Source organism: Anopheles darlingi, chromosome 3 (assembly GCF_943734745.1).
Source record: "Anopheles darlingi chromosome 3, idAnoDarlMG_H_01, whole genome shotgun sequence".
Classification (NCBI taxonomy): Eukaryota; Metazoa; Arthropoda; class Insecta; order Diptera; family Culicidae; genus Anopheles; species Anopheles darlingi.
In genome coordinates this window covers 42,904,112-42,925,938 of record NC_064875.1, presented here as the reverse complement: position 1 = coordinate 42,925,938, position 21,827 = coordinate 42,904,112, and the positions used below count along the sequence as shown (strand labels likewise).

At 46.0% G+C, this 21,827-nt stretch overlaps 3 protein-coding genes across 5 annotated transcripts in view; 2 read left to right on the top strand and 1 right to left on the bottom strand.

The window, feature by feature from the left end:
- LOC125957194 (protocadherin-like wing polarity protein stan) overlaps positions 1 to 1,955 on the bottom strand; it is a 19,024-nt gene extending 17,069 nt beyond the window's left edge. Inside the window, exon 1 of the mRNA XM_049689706.1 lies at positions 1,839 to 1,955. The gene's annotated coding sequence lies outside the window, so the exon portion shown is untranslated. The remainder of the gene's footprint in view (positions 1 to 1,838) is intronic.
- A 439-nt stretch (positions 1,956 to 2,394) lies between these two features.
- LOC125957206 (zinc transporter foi) lies at positions 2,395 to 14,512 on the top strand. Of its 3 annotated transcripts, none has more exons than XM_049689739.1 (4): positions 2,395 to 2,546; positions 9,822 to 10,716; positions 10,802 to 12,490; positions 12,556 to 14,512. In XM_049689739.1, exons 2-4 carry the CDS (start codon positions 10,195 to 10,197, stop codon positions 12,703 to 12,705), a joined length of 2,361 nt encoding a protein of 786 aa, XP_049545696.1. In that variant the 5' UTR covers positions 2,395 to 2,546; positions 9,822 to 10,194; the 3' UTR covers positions 12,706 to 14,512. The 3 variants fall into 3 exon arrangements, with proteins under 3 accessions (XP_049545696.1, XP_049545698.1, XP_049545697.1); XM_049689741.1 differs by lacking the exon at positions 2,395 to 2,546 and adding an exon at positions 5,878 to 6,158; XM_049689740.1 differs by lacking the exon at positions 2,395 to 2,546 and adding an exon at positions 8,548 to 8,751.
- Positions 14,513 to 15,305: 793 nt separating this feature from the next.
- Positions 15,306 to 18,169, top strand: LOC125957220 (protein ERGIC-53). The gene is made up of 6 exons (XM_049689775.1): positions 15,306 to 15,596; positions 16,084 to 16,238; positions 16,318 to 16,490; positions 16,571 to 17,437; positions 17,505 to 17,633; positions 17,718 to 18,169. The coding sequence occupies exons 1-6, from the start codon at positions 15,389 to 15,391 to the stop codon at positions 17,752 to 17,754; spliced, it is 1,569 nt and encodes a 522-aa protein (XP_049545732.1). The 5' UTR covers positions 15,306 to 15,388; the 3' UTR covers positions 17,755 to 18,169.
- The last annotated feature ends 3,658 nt before the right edge of the window (positions 18,170 to 21,827 follow it).

Here is a 21,827-nt window from a genome sequence, read left to right as displayed (position 1 = left end):
GTTTAGAACTGTAACAGGTATTGTTGCCTATAACAAAAAAGTTGTTTTTTTACGAACTTTAATTCGATGAATCTATATGGTTACCGTACCCCAGTTAAAAGGCTACTGAAAACATCGCTTGGAATTCGTTATTCGTGTCGTTATTCTATTTGTAAAATCGATCCAAATATTAACTCTAGATGCTTCCAAAACACGTTTCTCCAACAGTCTCAACTATTGTTTTCAACTTCATTTTTCGGCCATAAAAACCCGATTTTCTTGCATTGTTCATGTGTTCCATGTTGATCGAATGTGTGCACCATAATCGATGCCTACTTCGAATCTATATACACATTTCGATTGATGGACACCATTCAGCTATGTTCGTTGTTGCACCGTTGATCAAAGTAACCGCGTGTACCTGATTTACAAGCGGATTTTAACATCCGATCAAAATGGTTCGGCTCAAACTCCAAGTAGAGTTCAGCGACAAAACAGCATCAGCATGTTGAGGTCGTTCCAGTGTTGTTGTGTCCACACTATGTGGTCGGGTCGTAAAACGAGACGGAAAAGAAACATCTTCTCCTCATTATCATACCGTTTCCTGTTGGAAACCGGCGGCGGCCTACATTCTTCCCTGCTGTCTCTGCACCGCCCGGTAGCGCAGCAAATGCCAGAGCGAAGGGTAAGGGAAAATGGCTTATCACAAACTGGTTATCCACGCACGGACAGAGCCGTGCAAGCATGCGATGGCGAGGCTATGCCAGGAGGAAAATATGCTTGCGTAAGCAAATTCTCTCCTTTGGTATCGCTCTCTACCTCTTTCGCGCTCTCTATCATCCAAGAACGCATAGGTGGTTCGAGATGATGAAGTTAATGCTCCAGCTTCGTGTGCGCACGCTGCTGCCCCCACCCGCTGCTTGATGATGATGGTGGCGGTGGTATCCAACATATCCACACGCTGTGTTCCCGCCACGGTTCGCCATGCCACGGCACGGTAGGCCGCCGAGATAGCCGTTAATAGCAGCAAGCTCAAATCTAGCGGTAAACTGTCAATGACCGGTGTGTACACGTCCGCCGTCCAGCTTCCTTCGCTCCGCCAACCCGTTACTGCATGCGTCGTGCACCCAACGGCCCCCTGAGATATGTATGTGAACTTGTCTGGCGCGGTCGGTACAACGGTGTGAAGGGGGAGGGGGGCACGTTAGGTGTTTCGCTTGGCCCCAACATCACGTCGTTTCGCTTCAATTTCAACCCTTTCGGCTTTGGAGCCACCCTCGACACAACCGCAAGTCATCGGCCGCGGCCACGGAGGGTTCGCAAGATTCACACTTTTCTCTTCACTTCACCGCCACTCCACCGCGGTTCGCACGTTTGCCTACACCACCAATTTCTGCCCGATCTTCTTCGCCGACTTCGATTTGATTTGTTCTCCAAACTCACGCACGCATCAATTACGAACTTGGCCCACAACCAGTGGTCGTCGTCGGTTATGTTTTGGCTCCGCGAAAGGACGCCACCATCGTGGCGATGATGACGACAAGTGCAGCAGGGAGGAGATTCCGGAGAGCCCAGGCGCACCTTTACCGCGTTGCATGCTGCGTTTCTTTTCCCCCTCTTTGGATCGAGATTCGTTTTGGAAACACGTTTTGCCGTTCTTTTTTCACCTCTTTCTCCCTTCATTCCACCCTCTTTTCAACAGCCCATCGCGCCATCTCGCTCTATCGCACGCCCGCTGGCTGTTAGCCGGTTTCCCTCGCACCTTCGGCTGATCTCGCGGACCCCTTTCGAAGCCTTTCGGACACGATTTTTCGCACTAAACTCACGCTGGCCCACTGGATTTAACTCGCAAAACCTACCCGAACACTCTGTGGACACTTTGGAGCACGTTTCCACCGAAAACTAGCACGATTCCATGGAAAAAAGCGAATTAATCGCGGAGCACGGTCGAACAGCGTCCGCGAGCGTTTACTTCGAAAGAGCGTTTGCGCGAGCGAGAAGGTGCACGCTTTTCTCTTTTACTCCACAACCTGGCGTCTTAAGCCGGTGCCAGACGAAACGAGAACTCCGGCGTTCGGTTGAAAAATCGCCCAAAAACTGGCAACACGGCCGCCATTTTCAAAGCGGCGAAATAAAGGCACATTGAGTGTGCATCGTGTGGTCAAAAAAATGTAGTACCCGCAAAAACTACTCATCCGTTTTTGACGAAAGCTTAAAGAAAATCAATAATCCAGCATGTTACGAGCAGAGATATTTTTCCACATTATTCTGTACAGTTCCATAGTGTACCGCCATAAATCGCACTGAAAACGCTTGAAAATACGCGTCGGATGCAGTGTGACCAGTCGTTGATGGAACGCAACTCGAATTCCCACTGTGCGCCGGACTGTCAAACGTTCGCGCGCCGCAAAAAAAAAGTGGTGGCAAAAAAGTGGTCGGCGATTGAATTCCGGATTTTTAATTGTTAATCTTTATTGTTCCGGCCATCGTTGTTAATCTCTCCTCGTTCCGAATGTCCGCGAGAGTTGTGACCATTTCGTTGCCGCTGGAGGCTGCGGCCGCTAAAGGTAATTCCCTCTGTGAGATCGTCTCTCCTGCATGTGGTCTGTGTTTGTGCGTGCGTGCGTGCGTGCGGAAATCTGGTGGATGCGCTTGGCCGCCCAAAAAGATCTGGCTGTTCTCGACCTCGCCGAAAATCACATGGATCACGCGGCCGCCATAGTCAAACTGCGGTCTGCCATTATTCTGTGGACTGGGTGTGATGCCCTCAAATCGTGCCGTTTGTTTGCCGGGCCGGCCCCTAGACAGACCGAAAACGAAGAACAGGCGGAGTTGGAACTGAAAAGGATCTCCTGTTTCGGTATGTGCGCCGGAATAAAAGTCGTCCTTCGCCATTCATCCTGCCGCGGAAGTGGTGATAGTACAATCGAACGCAACGATGACGAAGAAGCCTCCTCGATGATTGCGTGGTGCTCGTCCAGTGCACTAGGGGACAAGGGGTATGCACGGCACGGGTATTATGCGACTCCATTCAACCGCTGCAGTCGGTGTCGGCAAAAACCGCGCTGTAATCGAGGGGGGTCGTCGTTAGCTCCGGAAGGGCTTCAGCTTGTCGTGCGGTGAAGGAAATGTTTTGATAAAACGGTGAAAGTGAAAGTCAGTGGACGGACGGTGTGCGTGCATGCCGGCATTTTCGTTAGAATTTCCCTTTTCCGTGTTTTCCGGTTACGCGCTGCATCCACAGACAAAGTCCGTCCCGAGTTGGAGTAGTCCACGAACACTCACCATAGTAGGCGTTGGGGTTGGTCGTTTTTTTGTGTGTGTCGATAACAGCACTTGTTGAGTATCGCATTTTTATGCGTTTATCGCAATACCGTGGTGATTTCATGCTCAAGGTAACGCTAGATGATTTACGGTTGGTACGGCTTGCAAGCAAAACGTTCATTCAACGCTCAACTTCGTGTAACCTACCATGCGCATCCATTCTTCCAGCGAGAGAAACTGCTCAACAACCTTCTCCTTCCCTGTGAGGCTGCCTGCTGGCCGTCCTAAATGTCGCTGGCAAATCGGCATGGATGCGCGGAGGCGGTGGTGACGACGGAAACTGAAACGGTGTCACTCTATTTTCGATCATTTTCGGTCGAGGGAATCCGTGCCGCCGTGAACCAGAGAATCCTATTTTTATTTCAATTCCTACCGGCCTGGAAAATGCATCGGCGCGAATGGACGGATAGATGAACGCAAGCTCGAGTCTAAGCATGCCGAAGTTTTCGGATGAAAGGGTCCCGTATGGTTGCTTGGATCGCTTTACGTCGATCGGTCGTTGTCGATGTTCCGTCATGACCCTGGTAAATTGCTCCAACTGCCGCTATGATAAGATAAGGCAGAGTGTGTAGTTGGTTTACAAGAACGATAAGATTGTCGTTGCAGGTGAACCCTTTGGATTCGCTTAGAAAATGATGATGCAAAGAGAAGAAACCATCAGTTGCTCTGATCGAACACTGATCATCATCATAAGCGCCCTGATGATCATCGGTGTGCGACCAAAAATGGAGATAGGAACATAATTTTATCGAACGCTTCAGAAATGATTGTGCTAATAGTTGAAATTAAAGTACCAAAACCGTGCGTGCATTAATTCAACTCCTTTTATATGCTCCCCGTTCCGACCTACACGGTATCGAGTATCAAACCTGTTTTCACCGGGTGGTAATGCATCATCCACTAACCATGGAACACAACCACTCAAGATAAGAAGGGCCGGTTCCTACTGAAAACTTGCTCCTTTGCTGACACGCAACAACCAGTTTTAGAGGCGGAATGCATGGTGTTCCGCTCGGAGGAACATCCGAAACGATGGTCCTGTTCCTGTTTTAAACTGCAACACCGGGGACGGCGTTTGAGCTCGCCCGTGGAGCTGGCGGCTTCCCTGATAGCAGTTTTTTTTGTAAAATTTTCGAATCCAGTTGTCGAGTTGCCAACAATTTCACTTTCTCTCCTTCCCGATTGTTACCGACTTTTGTGTCCCCGTCATGCAAATGTCATGGAATGGATTTAATTTAGTAATCAAATCGTGTCGTCTACTGCACAGGGTGTTCAACATTATCGCGTGGGCCCCCACCCGACACGGATTAATGATGATAATGACGTATTCACCTTCCCTCGCCCGTCCGTTCTCTGCACACTTTAGTCATGAATTGCCTGTAGGATTACCTTGAGCTCCTTACGCCAGCGCATGTCTCACTTGAAATGCGCACCGTCGCATCGTGCATAGCCCCCACGAATTATTCAGCGGTAGTTGTGTGTGGTGCCGGTACGGATCACCACATCATGTCGATACAACAGAGCTTTGGGGCGCGGAAGACAAAGGTAGAAAGATAGAATGGAAGGAAGGACGAAAGGCTCGCGGTATAACGTGGAATAAACAAACTGGTGCTTCATTATTTTATTTTTATTATGAAAAGGATTGGTAATCGAGCCACATCTAATTCTGGATTCGACGCAATTCATTCTATTCAAGTTCATTGATTAAATGTTTATTCTGATGCTCTGCCGACCAGACGACGGAATGCATCTTCCCAGCCAACCCCGGTTTTCAAGTTCATGCGCAAAATCCGCTACACCGGACACGTGCTGCCGGTTGGTTTGTTTTGGGTTGGCTTTTCAAAGTAGTAGGCTGGTTCGGTGAGGAGTTGATATCCCTATCGAGCTCTCAAATCCCTGCTATGGTACCGTTTCGTGGCGCTTGTTGATAGTGAGGTAGGTGTGAACTTCCTTCGCCAAAAATTGCCCCCTTCTCGTGGTTTGTAGATATCGATTTCACTTTTTGTTGGAACACGAACGGCAGTGGCGGCCCGGATGGTGGCGATGGCGGCTATCGAGCATTAACGATGACGATGTGTTTGGTGGATAGAGGTAGAGAGGGTTACGTTGGCCGGTCCAGTTGGCCGAATGGTGGCCACGTTTCGATCAAACATGAGCACTTCTCTCCCTTTGCGATTTCGCCGATACAAGCGCACTCGACGGGCGTTGCACGTGTCCACTCGTACATGCTCTCTACTGTACTGTACTGTAGCATCCTTTTTTCGTGAAGCAGTTCAGTAGCTTATTTTACTTAGCCGCAACAGCAAGGATCTTCGTAGATTTCGGATGTTCGTCGATCAATATTCCTGTAATCTTGTGTTTTATCGGTTTTTCGAATTTTCGAATAATATTTGATTCCCAACAATACAATACAAACAAACAATGAAAACCAGAAACCAGCACAGTAATTTATTTTTAATAAGCTTCATCTCGGGAGGCGGCTGCCTACTGCGAAATTATTCTCAAACAATTAATGCGTTCAACAAAGCGACACTGACTTGAGTTCACAATGTCTTGCCAGAATTCATCTTTAGAAGCTGTACCCAAGGCAACATCGTTTGGTAAACATGTAGTTGTATAGCACAAAGCTGTGCTCCAGAATTAAGGTTAGTTGATATCAATCAGCAAACAGAGAGCAGCGAGTACTACTAATCAAGCCACGGTGGCACTTTGGCTGAAAACAAAAAGAAGAAACTTCCGTAGGCGCCAACATGTGCACCCACTGACCTCCAGGGCCAGCCTGATAAGACGCCGCCCAGGAGCTCCACTCAACGCAGCTGTCGTCGAATTGGTACCAAATAATTGATGTTAATTGGGTAAGCCTAGTTTTGGGTTCGTTTCTGCGCAACAAATGATAAGAAACCGAAAAGATCGTGGAGACGATCTGAAAAGCTCGTATCGGCCTTGGTCATGCTTCGTGATGGCACGTGATCTCTGATCTCGTGATAGACGATCGCTTCCGCAGTCACACATTCCATGTATCTCTCTTGTCTCTACAGACAAGGTCAATTTATGCTCAATATTTTATGTTCTCCTTTGATGCTTTGATTCGGTGACCATCAAATTTGCGTGACGAATTTAGTTGAATGACTAAATTGACCATCCGATCGGGTTGCAATCGTCACTTGTGAATTCCATTCCGGTGCCCTTTTTGAGGGGCAACGTCTGGCCTTTCCCATGGAAGCCAGACATCTCAACCAGTCAACCAGTCAGTTAGTTTGCGTCACTAAAATTGGATCTGATTGAAACATCGATCGTTGAATCGAACAGGAAACCGATTCCGTGTCCTATTATGGTGTGTGGTCAGAATGGCTCGCATCTCTCGGCACGGATGGAGGCGGTTTTAACTAACCATCTCGCGCCCCCATTGTAGACGTCAAACAGTAATTCGTTTCCTGATGTGCGTTGTTAGACCTGGACCCTGTCGCGCTACCAAATGCATTGAATTTGATCCAGCATTTGGAATTGAATTAAACCGAACGCCTCCGTGTGTCACGTGGCATGCCGTAGTGGTAGTAGCGTACGGTGGTGGGAGGCATGAAAAAGGCATTAGCTGTGCATGATGATTATGTGTCGACTGCCATCAACGACCCTCTCTCATCATTCACTTAAACAGTTACCAATTGTGCTTCACTTACCTGGTCGTCCAGCTAATCGATGGTCTGTCACCCGATCACACGCCCACCATAGGGGAGCTGCGTGCAATCAGCGTGCACCACGTGTACCACCCGTACGCACTCTTTCAATGCCCGGCTGTTATTTGAAAATGTCGCAAAACGACGAAATTCGACTTAATGATGAGCTGTGTCTGCAGCTGCTCGGTATGCGATAAGCATTCGAGCCCACAACGGCTGTAGTAACTCGTCTCGAATGTTGAATGGTTGGTTCCATTATCGCTTCCAGCTAGCGGCGTTTGAAGTAAACAGTGAGCGAACATATCTGGGTTAAACCAGTAACCATGTGTATGATGATGGTTGGGAAAAGCGTTTTGTTTCGCTGTCCGTTACAGTTAATCTTAATGCATTCACAATCATGTTCAATGTTCTACATCACTGCGCATGGTTGTCATTCGTAATGATACTTCAATGTGTGCATGGCGCAACCATCGCCAGCAGGTTGCTGCCTCACAATGGTTGCTTCCGTTGGCCTATTTTACCATATCGTTTCCACTCTAGCAACCCCGAAAACCCTCAGAAAACATAATATAACACGGGTGCTAAGGTATCTTTTCGCTTGCACAACCTGCAAGTCACGTCAGAGTTTTGGAAATGGCTTGCATCGCCATATGTCCCGAACTAATCTGTGCCTAATATTGCGTGATTTATTTACCGCTTCACGAGGAAGTTGTCATTCACTGATTACCTTATCATTCTGGGTACGGTGTAATGTGTAAACTAATGTCGGAAAGTCAACGGCTGGTGTGTGTATTATGGTATGATGATAAGCTTATATTGTTTCGTTCTAACTTCTACCTGGAATGCTAATGGAACATAACAAAACAGGCAGAGTTTAGGTTTAGATTTCGTTATTATGCTGATTCCGAACATTGGTTTCACGCTGAGTTGTTCTGTCTGAACTGGCCAAAGGTTTGGCTTGCGATATGGACCAGTGTCGGATTGCAATTCGGTTGTCTGCAATGCTGCCGCTCAACACGGACTCTCTAACGAAGGACGGTAACAAAAACGCCAAATATGAATTATTGTCCCTGCTGGGTCCAGTTTTTCGGCTTTTTTAATGCCTTTATCGTACCACACTGCTAGTGAAAAGCGTTTTTTTTTTCTCGTTTGTATGGAGGATTCCATTTTTGTTTAACTGGAATCCGTGTAGCATGATGTGGCCCATAAAGCCTTTAGGAACATCGCGGCCTTTGCGCGGAATGCGCGGGAATCAGACGGTCCTTCTTTTATGCGTGGATGCAGGTAGACAACCTTCGGCCCATCTTCGCATTCTTATTCACATTCCAGACTACTGAGCGCGTTCAATTAGAATAAGGATATTACGTTCTCTCTTTAAAACGCGTGACTTAGGAGCAGTGGATCGTGAAGTTATCAGTAGCGTGTTTATATGTAGAACTCAAAGTAGAGAGTCCAGGAAACACCAGGTGTAGAGAGGAAAGGCGGATACACTTGTCGTGCTGCTGCTCCCTTATTCGGAGGTTCGCGTTGGCAATTTGTTGCTGATTCGCCATAAGTTGGGTATTTCGGTGGAATAACTCTTTCCACGTTTCTCTGCCCACATTCTAAGTCCCTCATTCTACACCCTGAGCTTTCGTGTGTTGGTGGGGAACCTCACAACGGATGCTTTGATCGAGATTATAAAAAGGAGCCCTCCAGTAAGCCAGCAGCGTTAGTACAGTGCCAGTCGTTCGAATAGGACTACCGTGACGGGACTTCTGAGACGAGACAACCGGTGTGTGTGTTTGCGTTTGTTCCTGTATAATAGGATAGACAAAATATACATTTGAAGGAGTTTTAGATACGAATTTATCGACTTTCTTTCGCCACAAAGTGATTGTGAAACGTTTGCAACCATTCGAGTGTGCAAATACTATTGATTCTAAGTTAATAAAGGCAATGAACGTACCTCCTCTAGCGCGCGTCAAATTGCGATCGATAATAGTATGTTAAATTTGAACCCCTTTTCCACCCACAACGCTCGCAACATTGTGCTATTTTTAATGGGGATTAGCGGCGACTGTAAGGGCTAAGCGAAATACTTGCCTGTCGCCCGGCACTGGCTCGATTTGATTTCCTTTGCCAGGAACGAACGCTTCTTTCAGGGTCAACGGGCGTAATAATGTAACGTACACACGCCACTAGCAACCATAACGATTTGCGAAACGGTGATCCATGACGGCGGTTCTGCACGCATGTGGACGGTGGTGAGAGAAGAAAGGCTGGCAAAGTTTGATCAAACAAATTTTCTTCAGACACTACCTCCACCTCCTGGCCGGTCCTGTCTTGTGGTTGTGGGGGTTTCGCAGGGATTTAGCTTTCTTTTGCTGCGTGACATTGGTCTCGTTGCGTTGGGGTGACTTGAAATTGTGGCTCCCTTCTTCCTTGAACCCTAGCCGAGGGCTCTGGTAGCGAGACCCCTTTTAATGTGCCTTCCAGTGCCAAGGTTGTACGGTTGTTGAGCATCAAACAAACCCCGAAAATGCGATGCGATTGACGGAGGGCAAGGAAAATGGGCTCAGCAGGGTGGTTGGGTGGATGCCAATTTTCCGTCCGGTAATCCAGGTTGGTTTCATACTACCAAACGCGCTCAGTAGTGCTCTGGCGTTTGATGACGAGTGACAGACTATCAGGAGCAACAAATGGATTACGAGAATACTAGGGATCCGGAGTAACGTGTGTTAGTAGCTGTCGGATCCGCGGTCTCGTTTAAATGATAACCGACTGATAGTTGATTGGTGTTATTTTTATTTAAGGAAAGTTTGTTGATTATGAGTCACTAGTAAACCGTTATGTGTTTTCCAGTTTCAGAACATATTCCACCTATTGAAGCGTAAGCAGTTCCTCTGGTGGTTCCCGTGTGCTGTAAAATTCTTGCAAAAATAGAAAATAAATGGAATTGAAAGTCCACCGATCGGAGCTGAAGTTAGTAGCCGTTGCCGCCGTTGAGGGCCAAAGATTGCGAATTAAGCCGAAGCCGGAAGAAAGGAGAAAACATTTTACGGAGGCAGGTTCGGTGAATTGAGACCCTGGCTGCGACACAAGCAAAGTGAAATAGAAACGAAACCGTTAGTTTTCCTGGTGTTTCGGAAAATCACAGGAACTTAACCGAGATATCGTGAGAAGCAACCGCTCTCCTATCGGCTCTTGGTAAGAAGAGGTTCCAGTTACAGGCAACATGGCTCGCCATATAATGGCGGTGTGTGTCGTGTGTCTGCTGTGTGCAGATCACGTGCGTTGTAAACAGCATTTTAGCGGTGTAGACCAAGCGTCAAGCGTAGAACGTATCAAGTACGATCGCACGATCAATCCCGCCATCGACCACGAACAGCGATGGTTACCATACGGCGAGTACGATACGTCGTTGCACCAGCGACAGGAAGAGACAAATGGAGATCATCGGATAGTCAAGCGTCATTCTCATCATAATCATGCTGCCGAGGAGAAAAAGCACGGGGACGAGGAGGATCAACGCGAGGAGTTCGAACGAAAGCTGAATCCGATGGTAAAGGAATTTGTGATGAAAATATTTGCCGAATTCGGTAATCCCGAAACGATGCAAATGGATGGAAAAGGGTTCGAGCGTATGATCGATCGATTAGGTTTATATCAAATGATTGGTGGCGAAGTTGGTGCTAAAATAACGACGAGCAGTGTGAGTGCGACTGACAGCGATCGGCAGCAAAAGGATCCTAATAAAGTAAGTAGTTATATGATAATCAATTGTTTAATGATTATTTTATCGTACCCCAAAAACTCATAGATTGTAACTGTATTCTTTTCAGTGTTTGAGTAGTGCAGAATTCCTGAAGCGTGTTACCACCGTGAAGGTACCATCGGAAGAATGGCATAAGGAAGAATACACTGCTAGTAAAGATAGTGAAGCTGATAACGCAACGCAGCAGCACAACAGTAGCGACCATAGCATACAAAGCAACACTAGTGTAAACAACGAAAGTAATAGTAATACTAATAGTTCTAATAACGATCATCCCATCGACGATCACCACCACCATCATGAGGAGGAGTCTAGTGAAAATACTGCAAATAATGCTTCGCAGCAGACTAATGGAGGAATCAGCAGATTCGACAGTCGTGATTTGTACAACATATGCCCGTTGATACTATCGCGATTACTCGCGGAAGATCCGCTAGCTCGAGCTGGATGCTTCACGCCGGATAGTGTTCCTGAGCTGCAGACAAGCAGCAGCCATCATATTCATCACCATGATAGTGAGCATTCGCATGAATTGGCTGTTTGGGTATACTCTTTTCTAGCCATCCTCGGTGTTAGCCTGTGCGGGTTGCTCGGTGTAGTGGTAATACCTTGTATGGATAAACACTTTTACCACCATGCGCTCCAGTTCCTGGTCGCGTTGGCCGTCGGTACGCTTTGTGGGGATGCGTTGCTGCATCTATTACCGCATGCCATGTTTCCTGATGGGCTTTCGCTGGAAAATGCACACGATCAAATGATGTACAAAGGATTGGCGTCGGTATTTGGGATTGTGTTTTTCTACTTTATGGAACGACTGTTAACCATGATCGCAGAATGGTACAAAGGACGAGAGAAAAAAGATAAGCCCTCATCCCGTGTGCGCGTAATGCGCGATCCGGAGTCGAATTCGTTGCATCTTGCGGCCGGCAGTGGAGAGAAGCAATGCAAGCACAAGTACAGCGCCTATCCGTACTGTTACGATGAAATCGCTATGGATACTAAGGACGATCACCACGAACACAACCAAGTGAACGAGAACCACAACAATGTGCTGGCCAAGTGTGCCAATAGTCATGGAGATGAGCAACAACAGCAACAGCAACATCAGGGTAACGAACATATTCCGCTGAATCACAACAACAGCACTTCATCGGTTGCGAATAACCATCGTCACGGCGGTACATCCCATGACGAAACGATCCACACAACCAGTAACAGCATCGACAACAACACGGTCTCAAGCAACCTGGACGATGGTTCGATTGAAAGTGGAGAGCCACAAACGGTTATCCCACTGAAAACGGAAGCAACGAAAAAACTGCGAAAGGAGAACTATACCATCATATTGCGGGAACACGAGACCAAACACCACGGCCATTCGCATACTCATGGACACGTACATTCGCCACCGGGTTCGTTGTCGGCCGTCGTCTGGATGGTTATTATGGGCGATGGGTTGCATAACTTTACCGACGGTATGACCATCGGAGCAGCCTTTGCAAATAATATAGCTGGAGGATTCTCAACCGCGATTGCAGTTTTCTGCCATGAGCTACCGCACGAGCTCGGAGATTTTGCCGTGCTGCTGAAGGCCGGTATGTCCGCCAGAGAGGCCGTATTCTACAATCTGCTGTCGTCGGTGCTCAGCATTTTCGGCATGATACTCGGAATCATGGTCGGTCATCAACCGCAAGCTTCGGCCTGGATTTTCGCTCTCGCTGCCGGCATGTTCCTCTACATAGCAATGGTGGACATGGTAAGAACACCGACAAACCGTGTCGTATTCTGTATGCTAAATGTTCACTTTCATTTTACTTTCAGATTCCTGAACTGACTTCCTCGCATGGGGCCGAAGAACGATGCAAACTTTCTGATTTTGGTCTACAGTTATTAGGATTAGTGGTGGGTTTCGGTATTATGCTGCTAATAGCTATATACGAGCACGACTTAATGGAGATCTTCGTTCATTGAGTCGCAGCACCATTGCAGCACCATCAAATACTTTTACTCGGCCAAGTGTAAGCAAACTTAGCGATAGCTATGGACTGATAGATTTGATGGCCGATTAGGAGCGATTGAAATTCAACTCTTTTTGTTGTTCGTTTACGTTGGAGGCGTGAAAGATTAATGTGCATGCAAGAGTGCTTATCAGAAAATTGCTCTCCTGTCCTGGTGCTGCGCACTAAATCCTATAAATTCTTCTCTTATCTAAATCAGTCAGTTCTAGAACTACTTTGCTACCAAATAGTCTGATGGAGGCAAAAGCATCCATACCCGAAACAGCAACGATTGTACAGCGTGAATTAGCGGTTATCAGTAATGCCACGAATTGAAAAGCAGCTATTATTCATTAATTTTAGGCACGTCGAAAGATTGTAGAATTTAGCTTTACTGAAGAAATGATCAAAGGGGAACTGGTTGGGTTCCACGTTATCGCAGCATTGTCAGGAAGGGCCGGAGGGATTGCTCAGCAATCATCAGAATGTCTAGAAAAGCCAAATCGATTTTCATATTTCATGAACGATGTGATCGCTACGATATGAAGAAAATCTACTGTATGCAGGGCCAAACTGATGCCGATAATTCTATTATTTTGCTCATATCTCTAAACTAGCATGGCCGGTCATCATTTGGCGTTCAAGAATGATTAGAACACGATTAGCGAAACACTGCATCTTGCCTCCTACTGCGGTGTAGTGAGATGTTTTTGGGTGTTTGCTTTGATTGCTCTTGAGTGGAAATGGATAAGAATCGACAGGAAAACAATGCATTGAGATCAGCTGAAATAATTAGCTATTCATCATCATACATATATAGATACAATTTTACAGGAGGGAAACCATCTGATAACAAAAGTATTACCCAACGTTCTGAGTACAGTTTCTGGTATGAACGTTGGGCAATTTAAGAGCTGCATGAGGTTGCAACTGCACCTCTCCCGTTGCCCGATGTCGTGAGCGAATCATTTTGGTTCGCTCGTTGTCTCTTCAGCCTCTGCCAATACAGTGAAGCATTGAACATTAGGCGTATATACGTACATTATGTGAATCATTTTTCTACTATTCTTTTTACTATTAGCCCCATTTTATGCAATTCTTTCAAATCCCCTTTCCGTAGTGTACTAGCTCCTCTAGCACCGGCTAGCAATTTCCTTTACAATACATTTAATAAGCCAACAGAAGGAGAGATCTGATAACAGATCTAAGAGAACTCAATCACCCTGCTAAAATGGACTTTCTTATCAAGCAAGAAACCCGTTAAAGCTCGAATCTCGGATGTGCGTTCACATCTGTCCATCATATCTACAAAACACAGCTTCGCATAGAAATATACACAATGTAAATGAACCACTTCATGGTTGAAACCATCAGCTGTTCCCCCGTTTTAGCTTATGTTGCGATTACCAATCTGGCCGATTTATTAGATTATCGCGTAGATTAGATTGATCATCGTCCTGGCTCGCGTCAATCGGAAAGGAGTACTTTATCTGAACTATTATATCGCATGGTGTGTGGAATTAACATGATCTTAAGCGGAACGCGTAGACTTGTGTATCAGCAAGTCGAAATCGAGCATTGCTATCGTTACTTTAGTTAGTTCCTAAGTAGAATAACAAATTTTTGTGTAAATTTAGTTTTAAAGGGTTTTGTTGTCTTTTTGTTTGAGGAATTTCCGTCTAGCAGATCGGGCAATGAGAGAATACGTTTGAAAAGGAATTAAAAAACAAATGAAGGAAACTGGAACCATTAAAAACAATAAAGATTTCACCTAAACTATTTTGTACAACAATAAACTATGAACTTTCTTATTATGATCAACGTAACCATAGGACAAATGAGTATTGTACAATTGCAGCTAGTACTTATAGGAAGCAAGTGATCCTAAATTCGACGGCACCGCACAAACTGCGGATCCCACGAGGATATGTCGAAATTGGTGAGCGAAGCAACGAAATCCTTCATCTTGCGGCCACCAGTGCCTTCGGAGAAGAAATGGCTCTTCAAACAGGTGCTCGTTAGGCTAGAGCAAGGGGTGCCTCCCCAACTGAACTTGGCCACCTCCTCACTTGGTCGCGGAACGGTCAAGATGCTGAACTACCTCGCTATCGCGCAGCAACGAGCCCAGGATCTTTGTGTAGAATATGGACTGAAAGAGAAATTAACTGGCATCTGCATTCTGGCCGGGAATGCGCTCTGCGCCATGAAGAACTTTATTACTCAGAAGCAGTATTTTCACATCGATCGTCTCATCGACCGCGGGCTGCTTGCCATGGAGGATCGCCTAAGGATTTTGCGCGAAAATCAGTTTTCCGTGGAGTGCGAGCAATCCGACGAGAGGGAACGTAATCCGAAGACCTGCACCATGGTAACGATCAGGCAAAATTTGTTCCAGCAGGAATTGCAAAAGCTGAAACTGATGCCCGGCAACGGTTTATAAATAACGGATAATTCAAATAAATCTGCTCGCGCCACACGAAGCGTAAACCAACCGCGTATATTTCATGTATTTTCGCAAAACTTGTTTGGTTTATACCAACGGGTTCAAAACTAAGCCCGGTGTGTGGAATGCTTGAGGTGTGTTGTTGGCAGAGCGGGCACGTATACAAAAGATTCGGCCCCGCGAGCGGTCTCGGAAATTTCGGCAATTCGCGAAAATGGCTTCGAAAGGGTTCACGTGCGGCGAATCAGCGGCCCGCTGGCTGTTCCTACTCCTTTCCCTGGCCACTCTGACCACTCGGCTGGCCAGCGTAAGCGGAAATACGGCGGGGATGGTGCACCGGCGGTTTGAGTACAAATATTCGTTCAAACCCCCCTACCTGGCGCAGAAGGACGGCACGGTGCCGTTTTGGGAGTACGGTGGTCGTAAGTATCCGAGGGTGTTCCGAGTGCAGCAGAGCGAAACGGGAAGACGAGCGTAGCGAGAGGTCGTTCCAGGATGGCGCTACAGCGGCCACCTGCTGTACCTGCGAGAGAGCGGGATGGCACGACAACGGTGCCCCGAGAAGTTACACGTCAGAGGCTTTTTCGTGGCCCGGTGAGGGGTAAGGGGAGGGGGGACTGTCGCACAATCGCCGTTTGTTTAGTGGCAAAATTTATGATGGCCTTGCAGCTCCAGACTAATTTTTGGTGGTCTGGCTAACGGGGTATGCCACGGAGACTAGATTCTCCCTTTGCCAACACGCTCGCATCGAGGCAGGCGGTGGATCCGGTTTGTGGCGAAAGTGTGTCCTTTTGATCGAAGCGTCGTGTTCGGCTGATACGAAAGACCGCTTATCAATGATAAGCAATAATGTTCTCTGCTACCGAAAGTGCCATCGCTAACCACAATTTCTTCGAACTCGCTTTACAGATGCAATCGCCAGCTCGGAAAACGTGCGTATTGCCCCTTCGCTGCGGAGTCAAAAGGGAGCTATTTGGACGAAACAGAAGACGAACTTCGACTGGTGGGAGGTGGAGATCGTGTTCCGAGTGTCCGGACGAGGTCGCATCGGAGCGGACGGTCTGGTAAGATCGCCCTACAGTGGGCCACAAGCGAGCTGGGGAAATGGAATCCCCTGGCTAATTATATGCTATTCTTTCGCAGGCATTCTGGTACACAGCCGAAAAGGGAAGCTATATCGGAGATGTATTCGGTTCTTCGGATCAATGGGTTGGACTCGGTATTTTCTTCGATTCCTTCGATAACGATAACAAGCACAACAATCCGTACATTTCGGCCGTATTGAACGACGGTACGCGACAGTTTGACCATCAAAAGTGAGTACTGCGTTAGCTCATGATTCCCCAATGGAGGATGTATATTAATTTTGAATTCTTCGCATTCTTTCCTACGACAGCGATGGTGGCACTCAACTTCTGTCCGGGTGTTTGCGAGACTTCCGTAACAAACCATTCCCGACGCGTGCCAAGATCGAGTATTACAACAATATCCTCACCGTGCTGTTCCACAACGGTATGACGAACAACGATCAGAACTACGAGATGTGCTTCCGAGCGGAAGGCGTGGTGCTACCGAAGACCGGCTACTTCGGGCTGTCGGCGGCCACAGGCGGTTTGGCTGACGATCACGATGTGTTCCACTTCCTCACCACCTCGTTGCACATACCGGGCCAGTTCAAGGAGGAACCGGCGCAGGGAGAAGATGCGGCTAAATTGACCCAGGAGTACCAAGACTATCAGAAGAAGCTTGAACTGCAGAAGGAAGAGTACCGCAAGGAGCATCCCGATGAGCAGAAGGACGATCTGGACAGTTTGTTCGAGGACTTTAACGAACGAGAACTACGTCAGATCTGGGAAGCGCAGACGAACACGTTCGAACAGCTCCGTATGCTGAGTAGCAAGTTGGACGAGGTGATCGGTCGCCAGGAGCGAACTCTGGGGTTGCTTTCGGTCTCAGCCAAGCCTGGCGATGGAACGGGAATGCCACCGCCACAAATTGGGGCTGGTGGTGGTGCTGGAGGATCGATTATGCGACACGAGGTTGATGCCTTGCTGCAGAATCAGAACGTGATGGTACAGACGGTGCGCGAGATTCGTTCCATCATTGGCGAGGTACACGCACGAACGGACAACATTCTCACCAACCAGGCTCGTGCGCCAACCGCACAGATTCAGGGCGGTGGATACGACATCCAAAGTTTGATGAACGAAATGCGTGACGGCATGAACCAAGTACGACAAGGAGTAGCTGGTGTTTCGCAGAGGTGAGTAAAGAAAATGGGAAAGCTACAATGTAATAGTTTCCGTTATTGATACCATTGTCTTCGTTAGGCTTCAAAACCAACCAGCCGGGGCGCAGGGGTTGGCACAGTGTCCAACACAAAACTGTCTCAGTTTGACCTCCTTCCTCGTTGTGATCGTAGTACAGTTGCTCGTGATGCTTGGTTACAGCATATACAAGTAAGCTATGACCTATGCACGATTGTATAACAGCGCTTTCCTTCAATCCACGCCTTTTCTCTTTCCATACTTTTCACCTTGCAGAGGAAGCCGAGATGCGCAGGCGAAAAAGTTTTATTAGATAGCCAAACCTACAACGTGAACTGATAATCGAATGGTGAAGTGAGCACGCCATACAGCACGCAAAACGATCAAATCTAGCTAAACAGTGGTCAAACCGGGTCGAACTTCTTGTGGCAACTTGATGCGGCTGAGCGCGGCAGGCAGGCATTCCCTTAAGAAAAACAGCTTTGACAGTACGTGCTAGTAAGAACGAACCTTCCATGGCCCATTTGATTACATTAGACAGCAACAGAGTCCGCGCCCGTGGCATGCACCGTAGCATGGCAGCATCATCTTGTAACGTTTACGCGGATCTACCGAGATTGATTTTTTGCTCTCGGCGATATGTAGCGCAGTGGAAGGAGAATGAAAAGTGTGAAAAATAGTCTTGTTTTAAATATAAAATTTCTTTTTTTTCGTTTCGTTTCTCGGAATCAACCCCGATTGTTAAAGTTTTCTTCCACGGGCTCTCGACGCCGCCTATAAAACTCCTACTCCAACTGTCCTACGAAATGTTAACAAAAACCCTATAGTATGTGTATGTGCGTCCTGTACATGTTTGTAATTGTCTGACTGTTACTGTATAATTATTTCGCGGACTTGGAACTCATGAAAGATCAGCGTTCCGACGGCGGAACATGTAGGATGGGTAGTTAGCGAATTTATTTTGCTCGTCCGGGGCTATCCCTGTCAGCCGCAATGTAGTATCACAATGCATTTGTTCTATTTTCCAACCGTTCCATTATTGCTAAGTATGTTCCGCAATAGTTGTTTTAGCTAAAAAGAAAAAAACAAACCAAAAGCAGTATACTAATAGAGACGCAAATTTGCACCTCCCTTGAATAACTTTTTGTGGTTTCGAAAAGGTGCATGATGTTAGGTGGTTCGGCGTTGCAACTTAAAAACTTTTTTTTAGATCACGAACAACACGGTTAGAACAATTCTTTTGTACGCTTTCGATCGATTCCGCCTCTTTTCCGTGAAGAAGACTTGAACAAAATCCCGTCGTTATACAAGAGGAGAAAAAGGAAATAAACAGTCTGATACGATTTGCAGAATAAGTTAAGTATTCGTCTGCACTTGTGTTGCAAGGCTAATGAAAGAACAGTATCTGTATATAACAGCAAATCACTTGATTTTTGTTTCTAATTTCTGGTTTCTTGCGTTTCTGGTTGGAACAGCTGTTGGCTAAGTGGATATCGCTTGGGGCAAACTTAGTACTTCCAATCACTAAATCATTGGCGACTGCGAAGTTGGCCAACCTACTACCATTATAGTTACTAAACTTATATTTTGCTTTCATGTTTTTCATCTATTAACCGTCGTATCCGTATTGTGCGTGTTGCTTCTCATAAAGTAAAGTGTTTCACTGGCTCCTGATGGTCCTGATCACTCAGAACTGTCCTCCCGAAATTGAAATCATTTAAAAGTTATGCTGTTAACACATACTTTAAGCAATAATCTTTTTTTTTTGTTTTTTAGTTGGTGGTTTTTTGAACGGACAATGAATTAGCACCACACATTTAATTTGTTCCAAAGTAAATTTAAAGCAAACATCTATAATACTATTTCAGTATTTAGTAGCTTAACTTTTATTTCTCATGATTTTCAACCCATTCTTCGTCTTTGAATCGATCGAAGATTCATCAAAAAATGGTACAGAATGCTCTTGAAAAGGATAGCCCTCTGGGAAAAATGTGAAAATTCATTTACCATCCCTCCATTGGTTTTTGCAGTTGTTTTTTTACCTCACCGGTTTCCGCAGTGAAGTATCGCCTTAGTAGTAAAGTCCTCAATATGATAAATATTTTTTTCATAAATTTTGATTAAAGGATTAGTCTCATCCTCGAGTGACGAAATGCTCCGTCACAAACGTCTTAACTTCGGTTCACCGGGAGCCTACAATTCGGAGAGTTAAGCGCCTCTGTTGAAGCATAAACTCGATCGGACGGCTTGCATTTCAAATACTGAGAAATATCAGATATGTTAGTAGTTGTCTGGAAACTAAGGATCGACTACACCACTTTTCGAAATTATTTACTGGATTGAAAAAAATGCTGAAGGTTTGTTATCAGAAGATTCTACACATGGATTAAGATGGATCGAAATTCCATCTGCGAAATCTAGGAAGGAATCTATAGTGATTGGTGAAGAGGAACGAGTTACATACTATCACATTTTAACAAAAAATCATGCCACAATTTACCCTTGAGATCTTTACGGTCAGTATGTTGTCGTTTATAGCTATATAGCGTTTATAGTTGAGCAGAAATGGCAAGAATTTGCAAACAAAAGAGGTGTTGTCTTTCATAAGGACTGGATAATGGTTTGTAAAAAACATCGATAACTTCGGTGCAATGTTTCGATAAATCCAAAATGTCCAAACCAGACACTAAGCGATTACTTTATCTATTTTACGCTTTGCAAATATATCCTTGATGATAAAAAAAACTGGAATAAAGAGACGTTTGTGAAAATCGGTTGCTTGAGTTTTTCTCAAATAAGAAAAAAAAACAACGTTTTATGAGAGAGGCATACTGAGTTTAAGTTAAAATGGCAGATAATTATCCAACAAAACGATTCATATTTGAAGTACAGTGGAACCATTTGAAAGCATTTTAAATGAAGCCCTACTCTTTATTGAAAAACAATCCATTACTTTTTCCCCAACCCAATATCGCATAACCGAGATGAAAAACCAACGGTGTTCAATGTATTGTACAACAGTTGTGGACCAAAATTAATAGTAACTGCATAAAGGTCCTAAACGTAACACTATATCTCCTATTTCCGTTTGCTTTGATAAATGAACAATACTATAGTAGGTATCGGAAAATGCTGCTTGTGGGTTGCTTCCGTTAATTAATTCCTTTTGTTTTATTGGAACAGTGATCTCACTATAGAAACAAGGCGACAGAAGATGAAGTGCTGGATCCTCTTGCGTCTTTTTACGAAAACCCATCTTCGTTTTACGAAGCATTTGAGTAGGTGAAGGTGAAAACCAAACAAGAAAATAGTTTTCTCCTTGAATACATGAAGCGAGCACCATTACTAATGATAATTGCATCCTGCTAAACCTGTTGTTTGAATAATTAAATTATATTATCTAAATCAAACTCTAACTTCTTCTCCCTAAAACCTATACCCATACTATCATTGCATGGCAATATGGCGAAGCTAAGTCGATACCGCGCTGCTGCTGCTGCAGCTAAAGTGTACCATTTTCCGCATATTTCAGATTGATTGTGAAGATATAAGTTTGCTACAAAGATCCAGAAGCTTTACGATCGCCGCTTTATAAGGGGCCACCACTCTTAAGCGAACTCCCTAGTCCGCGAAGAATGGGATGCTGTAACGATCGATAGCACAGGAGGGGCGTGTTAATCGTGCTCCACGCTGGAGATGATCGCCATCACGGATCGCGACCTCGAAGCGATGTTGCGACCCGTCTCCCCCCGGCTCAGGGCGCCGATAAGCATTAAAGAAGTTTATGGATTCCGGATATGGCAGGAATGAGTGAAAAACGACGTCATGACGCTATGCTACGCTAGCGATCAACCAGCGTTCCCCAATGCCTGTGACAATGGGTGCTAATAGAAAACTGCTAAGCGCTTATTATGTGTTTCGAGACATCCACCAAGCAAGTCCTCTATCAAATTCATAAACATTCGGTACCTTCCTGCGCACTGTCCCTGATTGGCCAACAAGTTCATCACCATTTCACGGTCTGTCACTTCCGGCGCTAAGCCGTACCAAAGGGAAAGGCATTGGCGGACCGGAGGGAGAAGTAGAGCTTGGTAGCATTAAGCACGGTAGCAAGGACAAGGCGCAAGCATTGAAGCTCTCTGTACCTCTGCGCTGTGACAGGAGTTAATCTCACAAAAAGCCGCGGCAACAACGACGAGGACGAAGACGATGACGATGACGACGGCGAGGAGTGTATATCATTTTTATAGCCGTCCTTCCATCCGTCCATCCATTCCGAATGGCACTTCGAGTGCAAACGCCACAAAGGGGTCTGCCCTTTTCTCATTACAACAATCCCTTCGCTTCGACTTGCCATCGCAGGGTCGGACCACGTCAACTGTCTGC

What these genes read in the sequence shown, in the direction of transcription:
- LOC125957206 (XM_049689739.1), top strand. Translation starts at nt 10,195, where the DNA reads ATGGCTCGCCATATAATGGCGGTGTGTGTCGTGTGTCTGCTGTGTGCA. An exon ending in AGCAAAAGGATCCTAATAAA is followed by an intron (nt 10,717 to 10,801) that starts GTAAGTAGTTAT and finishes TATTCTTTTCAG; the next exon opens with TGTTTGAGTAGTGCAGAATT. An exon ending in ACATAGCAATGGTGGACATG is followed by an intron (nt 12,491 to 12,555) that starts GTAAGAACACCG and finishes TTTTACTTTCAG; the next exon opens with ATTCCTGAACTGACTTCCTC.
- LOC125957220 (XM_049689775.1), top strand. Translation starts at nt 15,389, where the DNA reads ATGGCTTCGAAAGGGTTCACGTGCGGCGAATCAGCGGCCCGCTGGCTG. An exon ending in GCATCGGAGCGGACGGTCTG is followed by an intron (nt 16,239 to 16,317) that starts GTAAGATCGCCC and finishes ATTCTTTCGCAG; the next exon opens with GCATTCTGGTACACAGCCGA. An exon ending in GTAGCTGGTGTTTCGCAGAG is followed by an intron (nt 17,438 to 17,504) that starts GTGAGTAAAGAA and finishes TGTCTTCGTTAG; the next exon opens with GCTTCAAAACCAACCAGCCG.